Below are 19,447 nucleotides of genomic sequence, written 5' to 3'. Positions count from 1 at the left end.
ACCCTTATCCCACACCCTTAAAATCCATTCCCACACATATTCACCAGGTTTCTGCTTGAATGAATTAGCAAACTCATTAAGCTCCTTAGTAGTGTAGCGAATTTCCTCATGGACTACACTTTCTACCTCCCCTCTAGGAGCCTGTTTTGCTTTGAGTCTGGTTACAGGTCTAGAAGAAACTATTGGTGGGCCTTGAGAAACATCAGTAGTGAAAGTCATTGCTGGTTTATCAGACTCTGCAAAATTAATTTCCTCATGTGGGGAAGGCATTATTTCAAGGGGTGGGGCTGAGGGTACTACTTCCTCAGGTGGGGCAAACCCTTGAGAATCTGAAGATTCAAAATTCTCAGCTTCAACATGGTCTTCCCACACATCCCCGTCCCATGTTGTAGGATCCCATTCTTTGCCAATTAGAGCCCTTACTTTAAATGTCGACACACTCTGAGGCTGAGACTTGAATTTTCGCTGTAGTTCAGCCAACCTTACAATGAGAGTTTCTGTTTGATTTTCTGCAACTTGAGCTCTATTGCTACAAGAGAGAAGATTCTCCTCAAGGACACACTTAGCAACTTTTAGATCATTTACTTGTGTCTGGAGCCTTTCGATTTTATCACACAACTCCTTCCTTTCATTCATCATTCTTTCCACAGATACTAAGAGCAGCCAGCCAGTAAAATCATTTTCCGATTTTTCCCCATCTTGTAGAAAGCTTTGTGCACTGAATCACCTAATTCATTAAGAAAATCAAGGTCATTAGCTTCTTTAAGTTCGGAATATAGTTTCAACCATGGGTCTTCAAAATTCTCTGAGCTCCCAGGAGGGAGAGAATCTGGAGAGGTTTCAATAGTTGAAAGTGCTGGTGGATCAACAAGCCAATTCCAGTATTTTAAAAGATTCATCCTTGTACTTCTGTTACTCTAGAACCACTCCTGGTACCAACTTCTGTATTAGTCAGGGTTCTCTAGAGTCACAGAACTTATGGATAGTCTCTAGATAGTAAAGGAATTTATTGATGACTTACAGTCGGCAGCCCAATTCCCAACAATGATTCAGTCGCAGCTGTGAATGGAAGTCCAAGGATCTAGCAGTTACTCAGTCTCACGCAGCAAGCAGGCGAAGGAGCAATAGCAAGAGCTAGACTCCCTTCTTCCAATGTCCTTATATTGTCTCCAGCAGAAGGTGTAGCCCAGATTAAAGGTGTGTTCCACCACACCTTTAATCCCAGATGAAAGGCGTAGCCCAGATTAAAGGTGTGTTCCTTAAACTCGGAGATTCAATCTTCTGGAATCCATAGCCACTATGGCTCAAGATCTTCAAACCAAGATCCAGATAAGGATCTCCAAGCCTCCAGATAAGGGTCACTGGTGAGCCTTCCAATTCTGGATTGTAGTTCATTCCAAATATAGTCAAGTTGACAACCAGGAATAGCCACTACACATACCATATACTTATTAATAGCAGACGTTATGCTTGACTCTTCATTAGTTTCCTGTTCTTTTTTGTCTTTTGATTTCCATTTCCTACCTACCTGTGGTTTGTTTGGATGTTTTATATTTTATTCCACTTTATCTATAAGGTTTTTCACTATATAGTTTTGTTACTTATTAATATCTCCTAGTATGACTTACTTTACCATTTTAAGAGGAACATAAAACCTTAGCTCTACCATTTGTAATTGGCTTAAATATTATCTCCACATACTCTGAGAGGCACAGCATTGTTAAAATTTTTGCTTTCAAATTTTAGCCCCTTTAAACTGTCACGTTAAAAAGTGGAGAACTGCAGGTGTGATGGTGTGGGCCCAGCACTCAGGAGGCAGAAGCAGGCAGAATTCTGTGAGGACAGCCTAGTCTACATAGTGTATTCAAAGACAGCCAAAGATACATAGTGAGACCAAGGGATTAAAGGTGTAGACTACCATGCCTGGGTAAGATTTCTTTTGCCAGGGATCATGCTCTAACAAGGTCAGGTACTGAGGTGGTTCACAGCGTCCATTCAAGGCCAAAGACTGATGGCCTCTGGCCTGTTACTCTCTCTTACTGTTCTGGACATGAGAAGCTGATGGCTTCTGGAAATTTAACTCTCACTGTTCTGAGGGCTTCTGGCAATTTAATTCTCTCTTCGATGTTCTGGGGCAAAAAGGAGATGACTCTTGGCAATTTCACAGAGAAAGAGGGAGGGAAGGGAGGGAGATGATGTTGATCTGTAGGAAATTTGCCCAATAGCATGAGTTGACGACCAGGAATCATTTTTCTATGTACTACTGGCAGGAAGGGCTTATCAGCAATGAGAACCAATTCTTATACAAAGTCTCTGGGGCTGTGCCTCTCCAGAATGCACCCATTGTAACCATGCAAAACACTGAGCCATCTCCAAGAAACTCACTTGCTTGCCATAGTTTTTCATAATGGCTTCAATTATACTTTTACCTCTATCCTTGAGTTTCTTTTTTTTAACTTATATTTATTTATACATATTTATTTGATAAATTTGATGAGTACACTGTAGCTGCCTTCAGACACACCATAGAAGGGTATCAGATCCCATTATAGATGGTTGTGAGCCACCTGTGGTTGCTGAGAATTGAACTCAGGACCTCTGGAAAAGCAGTCAGTGCTCTTAACCTCTGAGCCATCTCTCCAGCCCCTATTCTTGAGTTTCTTAATCTTAAATGTCCATTGATCTAAGAGTACCCCCAAGGATGTTTTGTTGTACAAAGGATTATGATTAGCATTCTTTCAGTGTTGAAGCATGTGGCACCACTTGCTGGTGTTTCTGCTCCTGATGTCATTTATCATCACTGACTGTAAGTCATGAACTACTTCTCTCCTAATATTTCTTAGTTTTTTCTGGCCTTTAATTTTTGAAATTGTGATGTACATGGAGATGGACATTTTAGAGGTTCATTTTAAGTCTTATGGAGGCATTTTCAAAACTAAATTCTTTCAGGCACCTCTATCTTATTGAAATGAAACAAACAACAAATAAACAAAACTGGCAAGCACAAATAGTTGAACTAAAATAATAAATGGCCTTTATTTTCCTTTTAACAGAAAAATTTAAACAATACTAGTGTTAGTTCTACTTTGAAGATCTGTTAGAACTATATGCTGAATACTTCTGCCTCAGGGCTTGTTTGTTTATTTGTTTGTTTGTTTGGTCCACACTTTAGTCTACCTTCTTCTTGAGTTTCATGTGTTTTGCAAATTGTATCTTTAGTATTCTAAGTTTTGGGGCTAATATCCACCTATCAGTGAGTGCATATCATGTGAGTTCTTTTGTGATTGGGTTACCTCACTCAGGATGATAACCTCCAGATCCATCCATTTGCCTAAGAATTTCATAAATTCATTGTTTTTAATAGCTGAGTAGTACTCCATTGTGTAAATGTACCACATTGTCTGTATCCATTCCTCTGTTGAGGGACATCTGGGTTCTTTCTAGCTTCTGACTATTATAAATAAGGCTGCTATGAACATAGTGGAGCATATGTCCTTATTACAAGTTGAAACTTCCTCTGGGTATATGCCAAGGAGAGGTATTGCTGGATCTTTTGGTAGTACTATGTCCAATTTTCTGAGGAATCTCCACACTGATTTCCAGAGTGGTTGTACCAGCTTGCAATCCCGCCAGAAATGGAGGAGTGTTCCCCTTTCTCCACATCCTTGCCAGCATCTGCAGTCATCTGAATTTTTTATCTTACCCATTCTGACTGGTGTGAGGTTGAATCTCAGGGTTGTTTTGATTTGTATTTCCCTGTTCACTAAGGATGTTGAACATTTTTCCAGGTGCTTCTCAGCCATTTGGTATTCCTCACTTGAGAATTCTTTGCTTAGCTCTGTACCCCATTTTTAATAGGATTATTTGATTTCCGGGAGTCCAGCTTCTTGGGTTCTTTATATATATAAAATGTTAGTCACCTATCAGATTTAGGATTGTTAAAGATTCTTTCCCAATCTATTGGTGGCTTTTTTGTGTTATTGACAGTATCTTTTGCCTTATAGACGCTTTGCAATTTTATGAGGTCCCAATTGTCTATTCTCAATCTTACAGCACAAGACATTGCTGTGCTGTTCAGTAACTTAACCTGTGCCCATATCTTAGAGGCTCTTCCCAATTTTATCTTCTATATGTTTCAGTCTCTGGTTTTATGTGGATTCCTTGATCCACTTAGACTTGAGCTTTTTTTGTTTGTTTGTTTGGTTGGTTGGTTGGTTTTTGGTTTTTTTGGGGTTTTTTTTTTTTTTTTTTTTTTTTGGTTTTTTCAAGACAGAGTTTCTGTGTATAGCTCTGGCTGTCCTGGAACTCACTTTGTAGACTAGGCTGGCCTTGAACTCAGAAATATGCCTCCCTCTGCCTCCGGAGTGCTGGAATTAAAGGCGTGTGCCACCACACCTGATTTTAGACCTGAGCTTTTTACAAGGAGATAAGAATGGATCAATTCCCATTCTTATACATGATAACTACCAGTTGAGCCAGCATCATTTGTTGAAAATGCTATCTTTTTTCCACTGGATGGTTTTAGCTGCTTTGTCAAAGATCAAGTGACGATAGGTGTGTGGGTTCATTTCAAGGTCTTCAGTTCTGTTCCATTGATCTACCTGTCTGTCATTGTACCAGTACCATGCACTTTTTAATCATAATTGCTCTGATTGAGGTCAGGCATGGGGATTCCACCAGAGGTTCTTTTATTGTTGAGAATAGTTTTTGTTATCTTGGGTTTTTTGTTATTCCAGATGAATTTGCAAATTTTTCTTGCTAAATTTGTGAAGAATTGAGTTTGAATTCTGATGGAGATTGCACTGAATCTGTAGATTGTTTTTGGCAAGATAGCCATTTTTACTATATTGATCCTGCCCATCCATGAGCATGGGAGATCTTACCATCTACTGACATTTTCTTCAATTTCTTTCTTCAGAGACTTGAAGTTCTTATCATACAGATCTTTTACTTCCTTAGTTATGGTCACACCAAGGTATTTTATTTTATTTGTGACCACTGTGAAAGGTGTTGTCTCCCTAATTTCGTTCTCGGCCTGTGTCCTGGTCTCCGGTCTGGTGGCGACAAGAACAACTTGGACACCAAGGCAAGTTCACGCAGCAACTTCTTTTACTTTGGGCTTTTTCCTTTACAGCTCTCTTCCCCAGCAGCTTCTTCTACTACCTCTTGCATCAAGGGCTTAACGACTACTGTTACAACAGCTTCTCTTACTACTACTTCTACTCATGACAAAGGCCAAAACTATATTCACGCCATCTCACCTCCTTCTAGCTCCACCCCACATCATCCAATCAGAATTCACACACGCTCCAGGCACGAGCTCAGGTCATTCACAGATAGGCTGACAGGTCCCGATCACCAGGAACAGTCCAGCCTGGCAGGCAGCCCACGCATGCAGCCTCACTGCGCATGCTAGGACAAGGCAGTAAAGAAGTGGGTTTCATGGGGCCTGCAGCCGCACCCACTTCCCGCAGGGTCACACCAAGGTATTTTATCTTATTTGTGACCACTGTGAAAGGTGTTGTCTCCCTAATTTCGTTCTCGGCCTGTTTATTCTTTGTGTAGAGAAAGGCCACTGATTTTTTGAGATAATTTTATATCCAGCTACTGCACTGAGTCTGTTTATCAGGTTTAGGAGGTCTTTGGTGGAAGTCATGTTCATAATATCTCCTTAACCTTCCTGTGATTCTTGTCATCTGTAGAACATGTCATTAGTCTAAATAAAAAAAATTCCTGGAATTATAGAGATTCAACACCCATTCTGTCCAAAATTAGTACCTGAGCCAACATTCAATGAGTTCCTATGCTGATCTCTTACCTGTAATCAGTCCCTGGCACTCAGTGCCATTTGATGAAACATTTCTTTAGTTGATGTTTGTTCTTACTTCATTAATATGATTGAGAACAATTTCATACATTTTACTCAAAGGAATAAAAGAATTTAGGTGTCATTTAGGAGAGAGAATTTTATTGCTAATGTTAGTATATACCTTATATTTTTCACTCATGTTTAGTTGGTATTTGTTTTGAAATAGTTCTGTCTTGCATTACATTGTAACAGCACAGATGTCAGACTGCCCTTCCCTACATTAGACAATGGAAGACATGATGCCCCATGATTCAACTCAAAGTCTGAATAATATGGAACATTTATGATCTTCTCAACTCTTGTTTTACTATGGAAGTTCTGATGAAATCCATTGTGGTTATACATATGGCGGTTAACACATGGTCTGGTCCAAGCTCTCCAGGGTATTGCCCCTGGGAAGAATTATGTTATGGATATGAATGAAATCATGGCACCTGAGGATGGGAAACATGATCTTCAGAACATGTTTTCAGAAAAGTTTTGATCAAAAGTTTTCAGACCTCAGATGTAGAGCTTGAGGCCAGAATTTTCCCGATGTATCCAGGGAGCATGATATAAATGAATGGAAAGGAACTGTTGAATATAAGTAAGTGGATTTTCCAGAGAGCAGTAGCCTTAAAAGAGACACACAGGTGTATGTGTGTGTGTGATGTTTGTCTGCAGAAGAAACGGATTTCTCAATTGCTTCATCTTAGATCCTAGCAGACATGAAGAAGCTGCGTACTTTCACTATTTCCTTTTGGCTCCTGAAGTTTTCTCTCATCTTGTGCCATGTAACTGAACCCATTTGTTTTTGGAGGATAAAGAATAATAAAGATAATGATGGAGATTTAAGAAGTGACTGTAATTATTTCCTTTGGACATTCGAGGAAACTACAGAAATCAATTTTTATAATATTGTTGATTTTAGGTAAGTCATTAACTTTAGTTCCTACTTCAATGTTATATATTAGAAATATTTAGCTGTGTACACCAACTGTGAGGGTCTGTCCTATTGTTATTCATGTAACTTTATGAACCACTGAAAATTAATTATAACATCAATCACTATTTCAATACTTTCAAATGTGTCACAGTTTAGTTTAGCTTTACTACATTGGATTCCAGTACACAATGCCCTACAATGAGAGAGACTGGATTCTATCTGTTGGGTCTTTGTAAATATCCTATGTTGAAAGATGTCTCTTCATCTGCCTTGAATTCCCAAGAAACACCTTTGGTAAAAGCTATACATAAAGAAACTGCATCACTGCCTGTATTCTATTGTCTGCCAACAATTCCAGTATGAACATGCATCTAAATGGTGTCGTGAAAAGGGTATCTAATTTCGGCCTCCAAACCAGTTGGGTATAAATTCATACACTTAAATATTTGTGTATGATTATATATATATGTGTGTGTGTATATACTGGGGATATACATATATTTTGCTTTTTAAAATCGTGTTTAAATGAGCCCCGCCCCTCCTGCCATTTTGGAGTTGACACTGAATGTAGAAAAAGACTACCAGGCTTTATATTCTGTTACCAGAATAACCTTTTTGTCCAATTGTACAAATGTCCAGTCACATGTTAGGCTTATTATCGGTTTCAGAAAGATGGCCAATATTTCTATTAATTATTGAATAAGTATTGAAATAACATGAGAGAAAATCTAGGAGAACAAATGGACTTCCTGTGGCTGAGAAGCTGTTCTCAAAGTGGCTGCTTAGTTCTGAGATCCCAAGTGAGAGATGTTTTCATTGGTGCCTCAGATCATGAGGGAAGGAGTGTTGAAATCACTCACCTTTGAATTAGTCAATGTGCCTGGGACTTCCTTTTTTCATGAACCAAAGTTTTCTGTGCTTTTCTGTCTCTCACTCTCATCCCATCTCTTATTCAGTTTTCATGTCTTTGGGATTTAAAGAATATATTTTCCAATTGTTAGGCACAGTAAACTGTTTACACTTGGATAGTGATGGTGGCTTCACATCATTATACTTCTGTGTTAGATCAGTGGGAATTTCATTTCTGATGTATCCTGTATTATCCCACACCTCATTGAAAAATAGTGAAAATTCTCATTGGTACCCCTTTTATAAGTCATTATAAGGTTTAAAATTACAAATATGTGAACTGTTTCAATACATGTTTCAGATTTAGAAAGAAAAACTTAGCTCCAAACTGTCAATTGAAAATGCAAATGAGCATGTTTAGTGGGGTTTATTTTATTTTATTTTATTTATTTTATTTATTTTATTTTTTTGGTTTTTTGAGGCAAGTTTTCTCTGTATAGCCCTGGCTGTCCTGGAACTCACTTTGTAGACCAGGCTGGCCTCAGAAATCTGCCTACCTCTGCCTCCTGAGGTCTAGGATTAAAGGTATGCGCCACCATACCCAGCCTATGTTTAGAGTTTTTACTCCTAATGAGAGGTAGCTGCTAATAGTAACAGATAAAGTGCCAACTGTGCTGGGGCAGATGAGCATATTTCATATGGAGAGAAGATCTTGTACTCAGACATCATTTAAAGGATCTCAAAGAATTAGGAAGACTGAAATGTTAAGAAAATTCAATACCATTTTTACAAAATTGATATAGTAACTACACACTAAAAGATAAATATTAAAATGATGTGTAAAAGAGCCTAAAGGATAATATTTTGGTTATATGGTATATTGTATCATTTTGTATATTTTGAAATGAATAAATAAATTTAAAAATATATATATCTTATGTATGAATATATAATGGTGCATCTTTTAATACTTCATTAAAGAGACCTTGTTTTAAATCCTATCTTTTATAGTCTAGTTTCTCGGATAAGAATAACATAAACTATTATACCAACTTAGCAGTATTTTTAGAGACCTTTCTCCCTGGGTTGGCTATTGCCACATGTTGTTGTTTAGAATGACTCAAACCATGAGTTTCCAGTTTTAAACTAACTATCTATTACCAATGTTAAAACTTTTAATCATACCCATTACCTATAAGCCAATACTCTATAATCAAGACACGCAGAACATATTTATATTTTGAAAACCACTCAGAAAAAAATAAAGTGGCTACAAACATCTTATATGTTTAGACCAGAAAAAAATTCTTATTTTTTCTAGCTGTAATTTCAAGAGAGGATCACCTTGTCACCTGCTGAACCTAATGAACACAATCACAGAGATTTTTCCAGGAAAAACATCCATCAGCTCCCTTACCATAGAAGCTGAAGAGCTTCCAGCCCTTTTCAGAGCAGCTAGTGCAGGAAATCAGCCCATAGCAGGGCTTCTTTAGATATGCCTGACTCCCAACTACAGGTGAGGGGTAACTTAACAGTTTTTGTTCTGCAAATTGAGACTGCTTTTTAAAAAAAAAATTAAAACTAAATCAAGGGGTAGACAGCCAGCAGATAAAGTTTTAACCATTTTTTCCTTTAAACATGAAACACAGAGAAACAAGCAAGCAAAAAAAAAAAAAATGAAAACACAGACACATGGACATATAGGCATATGAAGGACAAAATAGAGAGGGAAGAGAACTAAATTTGCCACCAAAGGGATATCCTATCTAAGAGAACCAGAACCAGAACTAAGGATTTCTCCAGTAAGAGCCAGAGAGGATGCGGGATGTCTCCTGACTTCCTCCTGTCCCCAGGAGAGCTCTGAAATAGCTTATGTTCATTTTCTTTCTCTTTTGCTAAAGCGTCCCGGACAGGATGGACAACTGCTTTTCTGAAACCTATTTTCTCTCTCCTGTCTAAGGTCTAAGTCTTCCTCTCCTTCTTCTAGGAATTCTGCTAGAAAAGTGAGAGGAGGCACAGTGGCGGCTACCTATGGTTGCTCCCTAGCGCCCTGCTTTTTTAACTTCCCCAATTCCTCCTAAGCTTGCCTAATTAATTCTTTCATTAAGTTCCCCCAGCTGTTCTTGGGTAAAGGCCAATGCTTGTGAACTTTCCCTGTCCTTATTGTCATCAATGGCATCTTTTATAAGCATACAGAGGCAAAAGGTAATGGGATTTGCCTGGGTGGTCCTTAGGACTTCTCCAACTTTCTCCCAGGTATCCTTATCTAAATTCTCTTCTTCTGGGAACTACGGACAGCATGAGTCCACCTGGACTGAAAATTTTTCCAATGTCTATTTTTTAAACCCTGATCCTCTTGCTTGAAGCAGCTCTTTCAGGCTGCAAACAAACCCTTTCTTTGTACTGCCCTGTCACATTTCATAGCTACTATCCTAGGTGAGTCAGCTTTGGATAAGCACCAGCCCAGCCCAATTGTTTCCCTGAAGTATAGTTCTTAATAGCTCATCGATCAATGCATATAATTACTTACCTGTACTCGGAATTGCCTTTTACTTTCAATTTATTCCGTAGATGCTCCAAAAAGAAGGAGCTTTTCTCAGCAAGTCCTCTATTTTTAGGAGGAGTGCCTGTTCGGGTACCACCTCTACCCAGCGGCTTACAGTCGAGCAGACCTCACCTGAAAAGGAGGGCTGGAATTGAAAAGAGTTGGCAGGGAGAGAAGCAAAGAGCAAAGAGCAAAGACAGTGTTCTGATCAAGGCTCAAAGTTTATTTCTGCAGCTCCAACTTATAAGCACTTCAACAAACAAACCTCTTCTTGAGAAAGTTCCTCTACAGACGAAACATAGATAAGAGTTTGTCTTGGCTGAACACACTGGCTTCCCTCAAGGCCTTGGCTACACACACTGCTCTCATGGCCTTGGCTACACACACTGCTCTCTGACCTTGGCTATACACACTGCTCACATGTCAACACTCTGGATCTCCACAGTATAAAATACATTTACATAATAAAAATTTAAGGAGAATGTATTATGTGCATCATATGTGGTTTAAGTAATGTTTTTTTATGTACCTATGGAATTACAACTCCAAGATTATTTTATAGTAGTCTCATCAATAGGACTGAAATCTAGTTCAAGGTTATCATTCAGAGATAAAACAATGTTTATCAATTTTCACAAATACCAAACTTATCATATCATAGTGCCTATGTATACGAATTCTTAAATTGTATTCAACTCTAAAGTTCTCTAATTTATGAGGCATATTTCAATACATTTAGACAGAAATCTAACATCTCTTATATTACACACTTCATTGCAATTGAAATTTTATATTTCAACCATTTCCCTTAATCATCATTATGCCTTGTTTTAGAATACCTACAAGAAGATATGAGTTCTTTCTGGTATTGTTTTTTGCTACTGATGAAATCAACAAGAATCCTGATCTTTTACCCAACATATCTCTGATATTCTGGCTTTTTGGTGGTCAGTGTGAAGATGAATGGGGAGTTCTGGATACAAATTATTCACAAAACAATATTAATGTGAAATTTATTAATTATGACTGTTTATCACCAAACTGTTACATAGACCTTACAGGACCATCATGGAAAACATCGTTAAAACTGTCAATTCAGTCTAGGACACCAAAGGTAAGAATTTATGACACTGGATGAGTTTTAAAAAAACTTTTTTTTTAAAGATTTATTTATTTAATGTGTGTGAGTACGTTGTCTCTACCTTCAAAAAGACTAGAAGAGTGCATCAGATCCCATTACAGATGGCTGTGAGCCACCGTGTGGGCCCTGGGAATTGAACTTAGGACCTCTGAAATAGCATTCAGTGCTCTTAACCACTGAGCCATCTCTCCAGCCCAAGTGAACAACTTTTAAATTCCATTTACATGTGCCTGCAAGTAAACTTAGAGAGCATGAATTTATGAGTGCTCTGTTATACACACACACACACACACATATACACACATATTATAAAACTGTTTAATATATATATATATTAAACAGTTATATAATCAGATCATAGATGTACTGGGCAAACAGGCAAAACTGTTTTCTATTCCTGGACATTCAGAATTGTCAGGAATACTCTAGACTCTAATAGGAATAATACATGATATTTATAGTATAATCTTAAGATCTTTAATAGGAGTTCTGAAAGGTGAATAGCATTACCTGTGTTTAAGTCCAAATATCCTAACAATCATAGTCCTCATGTGGATGTCTCATCCTCTCTTCTACATCCTGCAGGTTTTCTTTGGATCATTTAATCCTAACCTGAGTGACCATGACCAGTTTCCCTATGTCCATCAGGTGGCCACCAAGGACACACTCTTGTCCCATGCCATGGTCTCCTTGATGCTTCATTTTAGATGGACTTGGATAGGAATGGTCATCTCAGATGATGACCAAGGTATTCAGTTTCTATCAGACTTGAGAGAAGAAATGCAAAGACATGGAATCTGTTTAGCTTTTGTTAATATGATCCCAGAAAACATGCAGATATACATGACAAGGGCTAAGATATATGATAAACAAATTATGGAATCAACAGCAAAGGTTGCTATCATTTATGGTGAAATGAACTCTTCCCTAGAAGTCAGCTTTAGAAGGTGGGAAGATTTAGGTGTAAGGAGAATCTGGATCACAACCTCACAATGGGATGTTATCACAAATAAAAATGATTTTAGCCTTGATTTCTTTCACGGGACTGTTACTTTTGAACACCACCACAGTGAGATTGCTAAATTTAAGAATTTTATGCAAACAATAAATACTGACAAATACCCAGTAAATATTTCTGAGTCTATACTGGGGTGGAATTACTTCAACTGTTCAACCTCAATGAACAGCTATAGCAAAATGGATCATCTTACATTCAACAACACATCGGAATGGACAGCACTGCACAAATATGACATGGCCCTGAGTGAGGAAGGTTACAATCTGTATAATGCTGTGTATGCTGTGGCCCACACCTACCATGAACTCATTCTTCTACAAGTAGAATCTCAGCAAATGGCAGTACCCAAAGGAACATTCACTGATTGTCAGCAGGTAAAGTTCCTTTCATTTCATTATGCTTAGATATATGAATGGGATCTTTTAAATGGACCCAGAGAAATAACTGCACATTTGTTAGAGATTATTCTCTCAGTGGAAAGATTTCTACCCTGCAAAACTCCCTAATGAATCTTTTACATGGATAAATATCATGCATAAGGATAACATTTGATAAGAGAAAATACATTTTTTATGATATCAGTGAGTTTTGTGAAAATGTGTCTCAACATTTCATCAAATATTAAAATGGAAGCAAAGAGTTTTATCATAAAATCCTAAAGTGATAACTAAACTAGAATATTTTTCTAAGAATAATTTCTCAAGAATTGATACATGGACTGGGCAGTGGTGGCACATGCCTTTAATCGTAGCACTTGGGAAACAGAAGAAGGCAAATTTCTGAGTTCAAGGCCCGCATGGTCTACATAGTGAGTTACAGGACAGCAAGGGCTATACGGAAAAACTCTGTCTCAGAAAAAAAAAGCAGAGAGAGAGAGAGAGAGAGAGAGAGAGAGAGAGAGAGAGAGAGAGAGAGAGAGAGAAAACTGGTACATTGGCTATGATTAATAGTTATTCATTTAAATTAACAATTATTTACAAAACCCTTAATGATTAAGATTGCACATTTTATTAAATTTATGTTTATCTCATATATACATATACATGTATATGTATATATATGCACTATGTACATGAAAGACCCACAACCATTCTTTATTTTCACAACTTACAGGCATTCAGACTTCCCTTCCTTTGCACATACATGGCTTCATTTTTTAAAAACTATTTTTGACAAACATGCACACGTACACACAATGTTACTTGTTATCTGGTAATCATTTTTCTAGCACATTTCACCATGGAACATTGATATGTTTATTTACTTTTAATTATCCAAGAGGCATATTGTATTTTATTACACAGGATTACTTTAATACTGCTGGGGTTTTTTCTGAAATTCATTAAGAAATTATGGGAAATTCTCAATTTGTCATTCCCTTTATTGATGTGCATGTGTAAACGTCTAATGATGCATCTCACTTAGGTGTCTTCCATGCTGAAGTCCAGGATATTTACTAACCCTGTTGGAGAACTGGTGAACATGAAGCATAGGGAAAATCAGTGTGCAGATTATGACATTTTCATCATTTGGAATTTTTCACAAGGCCTTGGATTAAAAGTGAAAATAGGAAGCTATTTACATTGTTACCCACGGAGCCAGCAACTTCATATATCTGAAGATTTGGAGTGGGTCACAGGAGGATCATCAGTGGGTATACCACAATTTTAATTTTTTTCAGAATATCTAAATTTTAAATTATGAGGCACTGAAGTAATAGCTCTGTGGTTAAGACTAATTGCTACTCTTGCAAAAGACCATCCTCAGTTACTAGCACCAAAATTTGATAACTCAAACTTCATGTAAATCTGGTTAAGGGACCAAAGACCTCTGGATTCAAAGTTCAATAGCATCCACATGCCTATTCACCAACAGTACAGATATATACTGTGCTTATATATAGTTACATATATCTGTAACTATATATAAAAGATGGAATTTTCTGATTCGTTGTGAACCTATTTACAGCCTAATTAAGTATAGCATGTATTCATTAACAGAAATTTTTCTCCATATTCAAGGTTATCTTTTTTGTTCTTTTTTTTCTTTTTGTTTGTTTGTTGGTTGGTTTGTTGGTTTGTTTCAAGACAGGGTTTCTCTCTATAGCCCTGGCTGTCCTGGAACTCATTCTGTAGACCAGGCTGGCCTCGAACTCAGATATCTGCCTGACTCTGCCTCCCAAGTGCTGGGATTATCTTATTCGCGTTCTCACGCCCGATTCTTACAACGCGTTCTCACGCCCGGCCAGGAAGAACACAACAAACCAGAATCTTCTGCGGCAAAACTTTATTGCTTACATCTTTATGGGGCCAGAGCGCCAGAGCGCAGAGCAAGAGAGAGAGGAGGGAGCGCCAGCGCGCAGAGCGAGCGGGAGAGCGAGGGCGCGCCAGAGCGCAGAGCTCTATTGTTTACATCTTTAGGCAGCGAGAGAGCGCAGGGCGCGCAGAGCCAGAGAGGTGCCAGCGAGAGAGAATGGCGGAAAACCCCGTCCCCTTTAAGGAGGAGTTATCCTTCGCCTAGGACGCATCACTCCCTGATTGGCTGCAGCCCATGGCCGAGCTGACGTCACGGGAAAGGCAGAGTACAAGTAGTGGTAAAATACCCTTGGCACATGCGCAGATTATTTGTTTACCACTTAGAACACAGGATGTCAGCGCCATCTTGTGACGGCGAATGTGGGGGCGGCTCCCAACATCTCCCCCTTTCCTTTTAATAAGAGCAATAGGCCACCCATATTAATGAGAGTGGAGATAGAGGTCAAATCCCCAGTGTGTAGGTAAAGGAGCCATGTACAGGATTAGCTCTTAGGCTCACAGGCTTTTTCCCAGAGCAACCCTGACCTGCTCCCGTGTCGTTTTGCCTGGAGAGAAGGACACTTGGACACTCAACCTTCTTGAAAGATGACATGTCTCTCTAGAATAGGCTCATATATGCCGCAGAGCCCTTCTATTGCAGTGCTTAGCCGTGCAACTCTCTCGGGCTGCTGAAGCACACTCACTCTATCCCGTGCAATGAGACTAGCCTCGTGAGATGTAAGAGCTGAGTGGCCAGCGACCTATTGCCTAAGCATAGATATCAGGGGAAGCACCATGTTCTAGTACTGCAAGTGCCTGGGCAATAACCACCTTGTCTCTCTTAGTTTAGGCCTTAAGCTTACAGACCAACCAAAGAAGCAACACTAATCCACAGCAAAGTGTATCTCCAAATAATATCAATCCCACCCATTCTTAAAAGAAGGGAAATGCTGAGGAGATCCAATTGGGTAATCCTTTGGTCAGGGACAGGTCCAAGCGCGTGGAGTTGACCTGAAGTCTCAATTCCCGAAGGATCTGTTCAAATTCAGCCGTCCAATTCTGTAACATATACTGAAAAAGACTTTTTGACAAATTAGCTGCCCTAGTAAAATTTTCATACTGAATGGAAGTAACACACAATCCCGGAAACTTTTGTTCACATCTCAGCTGAGCTATTTGCCATAATACATCTAGTTGTACCTGGACAAGATCTATGAGTTGATTAACCAGCATGAGACCTCCCTGTATCTTGACATTAGCTGAGGCCTGTTTATCTATGACTGTAGTCACTGAGGCTGACAAAGTGTTAATGGTGTCAGTCGTCTGGACCTGTCCAGACAGAGCCAAGACTGTCTGAATCAAGGCTAAACCCAGTTCCTAGTTAGTGGTAAAAAAGCAGGGGAATACTTGAGCATTATACATCACCGTCATTAGGAGTGGAAATGTCGACATTATCCCCCAACGCTGCTCTCTCTTTATTATTGACGCCCTGGACATCACCAAGACGAGGGACATCAGTATTCCCTTGGTCAGTCTGGATTTTTCGGGTGAGTCTTTCTGGTATCCAAAATGGGTTGTCTTCATTCTGTGACGGCGAATGTGGGGGCGGCTCCCAACAGGATTAAAGGCATGTGCCACCACAGCCTGGCTTAATGTTATCTTTTTTTTTAATTTTTATATTTTTATTGGCTATTTTACTTACTTACATTTCAAATTTTATCTTTCTCCCCAGTTTACACTCCTCTGTGGAGGGTTGCCTTATCTGGCATCACTGGGAGGGAAGACCCTGTTCCTGTGGAGACTTGATGCCCCAGCATAGAGGAATGCTAGGGTACTGAAGTGGGAGTGGGCAGGTGATTGGGGAATATACGAATGGGACAGGGGTTCCAGGATTTCTTTCAAACTTAGGAAAACTTCATTAATTTTATGAGAGCCTTATATAACATATTTTCTGCATATTCATTAAACTCTTTCTTGATTTAACCTACGTTCTCTCTCCATACAACTCAGTCTTCTTTTTTTTTACTTACAAATCATGAGAGAGAAACTGGTGCCACATAAACATTTTTTTTGGATTAATTAGTTTAGGAAAAAAAACTTTTAAATTGCTACAACTTCAATGTTACATATAAAATATTACATAAAACAGTAAATATTGTATAACATTCAGTACATTGCAGGGTAAAACAAAAATTAATGTGTGAGAAATTGTTAAGTAATACTGGTTATCATATCTGTTAAGGTCCCATATATCAATCTATGGGTCATTATACATATGATGTATACATGAACTACACACACACACACATATGATATAATATTTATGTATTGCCTCAGGTTCCCTCCTCCATGTGTAGTATGACATGCACTGCTGGATTCAGGAAAATTCATCAGAATGAAACAGCAGACTGCTGCTTTGACTGTGTTCAGTGCCCAGAAAATGAGGTTTCCAATGAAACAGGTACATACTTGCATGGAGAAGAAAAATTGCCATTCTACTGCCTTCTCTTTCCATACTAGAAATATGATATGATATGGCCTAGGTGGAAAATAGACACCTAAATTTTTCATGTTTCAGAACTTAATCAGTTATATACTTCTTTTATACCCAGCTAATACTTGTAATATCTTCTTTAAACCACATTTATTTCATATTAAGATAGTTACAGATTTTATATTATACAGAAAAAGTTTAGGGAAACATGCATGTGTAACTATTTTTAAACAAAAATGTTATGCATAATGTATGCATATATTTATTCTTCTTTGATTTTTTGTACAAAGAAACTAGACTACATGATCAGTACACAATCTTTCCCTCCATCACCCAGATTAGTCCCTGACAAAGAACTAATGCTCAACATAACAGTTATGTAGTGAAATATATTTTAAGAGCATAGATGGCTTAAAAGATTAAGCACTTCCTGTCAAAGAATTAGAACAAGAGTGAAGATTTCAAGACTGCAACAAGAGATGGGAGAGTGTTTATTATTTATCACAGCCTAGCTAAGGAAGGAGGGATAAATGTGAATATCCATTAACTTCATACCATACAGTTTGGAATGTGCACTTGGGAAGAAAGAGATCTTCCCACAATGAGAGGGATATGCATATGTCTATGAGGCATATAGCATCAAGAATGAAAATATTCCTTTATGCAAATATTTGAATGAGAAATTGTATGTTTTGGTGTGTATGTGTACATACAGACAAAGGACACAACTCACAAAGAAAACAATGTATATAATGTATTTCATCAACTGGCATCAAAATTATGTCTCCACACTACACTTGTCGGTGAGTAGTGAATCTATGGTTTGAGGAATTAAATAATCTGAGATTGTACTTACTAATATTCATCATTTTTTTCATTATTTTTGTTTAATAAATAATTTTTGCTGTTCCATTCCCTGTGATGGTGTTTTGTTCCATCACAAACCATAGGTTAATAGAGAAAAATCTTAAGTTAGTTGTCCCTACAGCAAAAAGGAATGGAATAGATGTCCAACGCCAAAATATTTGTGGATATAACCACTGAATAACACAAACAAACAATTATTAACTACATAATTAGGATATCCTATAAGGGTTTATTGTTCTTTGCCAGCAGATATGGAACAGTGTGTGAGGTGTCCAGATGATAAGTATGCCAACTTAGAGAAAACCCACTGCCTTCAAAGAGCTGTGTCATTCCTGGCTTATGAAGATCCATTGGGGATAGCTCTAGGATGCATGGCCCTGTTCCTCTCTGCCCTCACAGTTCTAGTACTAGTAACTTTTGTGAAGTACAAGGATACTCCCATTGTGAAGGCCAATAACCGCATTCTCAGCTACATCCTGCTCATCTCTCTAGTCTTCTGTTTTCTCTGCTCATTGCTCTTCATTGGACATCCCAACCAGGCCACCTGTATCCTGCAGCAGACCACATTTGGAGTATTTTTCACAGTGGCTATTTCTACAGTGTTGGCTAAAACAATAACTGTGCTCATGGCTTTCAAGCTCACTACTCCAGGGAGAAGGATGAGAGGGATGCTGGCATCAGGGGCACCTAACTTGGTCATTCCCATTTGTACCTTAATCCAACTTGTTTTCTGTGGAATCTGGTTGGTAACATCTCCTCCCTTTATTGACAGAGATACACAATCTGAATATGGAAAGACCATCATTATTTGCAACAAAGGCTCAGTCATTGCCTTCCACTTTGTTCTGGGATACTTGGGTTCCTTGGCTCTGGGGAGCTTCACGGTGGCTTTCTTAGCTAGGAACCTTCCTGACAGATTCAATGAAGCCAAATTCCTAACCTTCAGCATGCTGGTGTTCTGCAGTGTCTGGATCACCTTCCTCCCTGTCTACCACAGCACCAGGGGAACGGTCATGGTGGTTGTGGAGGTTTTCTCCATCTTGGCTTCTAGTGCAGGCTTGCTAGGGTGCATCTTTCTCCCAAAATGTTGTGTTATCTTAGTTAGACTAGATTCAAATTTTCTGCAGAAGTACGAACATAAATTGCCTTCTTGAGTTACAGAGACATAGTGTGAAGCAGAGACTGAAGGCATGACCATCCAGAGACTACCCCACCTGGGGATCCATCCCATAAGCAACCACCAAACACCGACACGATTGAGGATGACAACAGGAGCTTGCTGACAGCCTGATATAGCTGACTCCGGAGAGGTTCTTCCAGTGCCTGACAAATACAGAAGTGGATTCTCACAGCCATCAATTGGACGGAGCACAGGGTCCCCAATGAAGGAGCTAGAGAAGTACTCAAGGAGCTGAAGGAGGTTTCATCCCCATAGGAGGAACAAC

The 19,447-nt window shown here is 38.7% G+C and overlaps 1 protein-coding gene across 4 annotated transcripts; it reads left to right on the top strand.

Annotated features, from left to right (window-relative positions):
* The first annotated feature begins 6,576 nt into the window (after window positions 1–6,576).
* Window positions 6,577–19,156, top strand: Vmn2r11 (vomeronasal 2, receptor 11). 4 transcript variants are annotated; one of them, NM_001104622.1, is made up of 6 exons: window positions 6,577–6,779; window positions 11,023–11,277; window positions 11,851–12,721; window positions 13,773–13,997; window positions 16,979–17,102; window positions 18,249–19,156. In NM_001104622.1, the coding sequence occupies exons 1-6, from the start codon at window positions 6,577–6,579 to the stop codon at window positions 19,154–19,156; spliced, it is 2,586 nt and encodes an 861-aa protein (NP_001098092.1). The 4 variants fall into 4 exon arrangements, with proteins under 4 accessions (NP_001098092.1, XP_017176446.1, XP_017176448.1 ...); XM_017320957.1 differs by having other exon boundaries at window positions 11,023–11,302; window positions 11,915–12,721; XM_017320959.1 differs by lacking the exons at window positions 13,773–13,997; window positions 16,979–17,102 and having other exon boundaries at window positions 11,023–11,302; window positions 11,915–12,721; window positions 18,252–18,269.
* The last annotated feature ends 291 nt before the right edge of the window (window positions 19,157–19,447 follow it).

This window comes from Mus musculus, chromosome 5, assembly GCF_000001635.26.
Source record: "Mus musculus strain C57BL/6J chromosome 5, GRCm38.p6 C57BL/6J".
Lineage (NCBI taxonomy): Eukaryota > Metazoa > Chordata > Mammalia > Rodentia > Muridae > Mus > Mus musculus.
The sequence above is the reverse complement of the archived record's forward strand: the minus strand, read 5'-3'. Positions and strand labels throughout refer to the sequence as shown.

Bases quoted from the DNA above. Each gene is read 5' to 3' on its own strand.
- Vmn2r11 (NM_001104622.1), top strand. From the start codon at position 6,577: ATGAAGAAGCTGCGTACTTTCACTATTTCCTTTTGGCTCCTGAAGTTT. The intron at 11,278-11,850 runs GTCAATTCAGTC...CCTGTGTTTAAG, and splicing joins TGGAAAACATCGTTAAAACT to TCCAAATATCCTAACAATCA. The intron at 13,998-16,978 runs GTGGGTATACCA...GTATTGCCTCAG, and splicing joins GGGTCACAGGAGGATCATCA to GTTCCCTCCTCCATGTGTAG.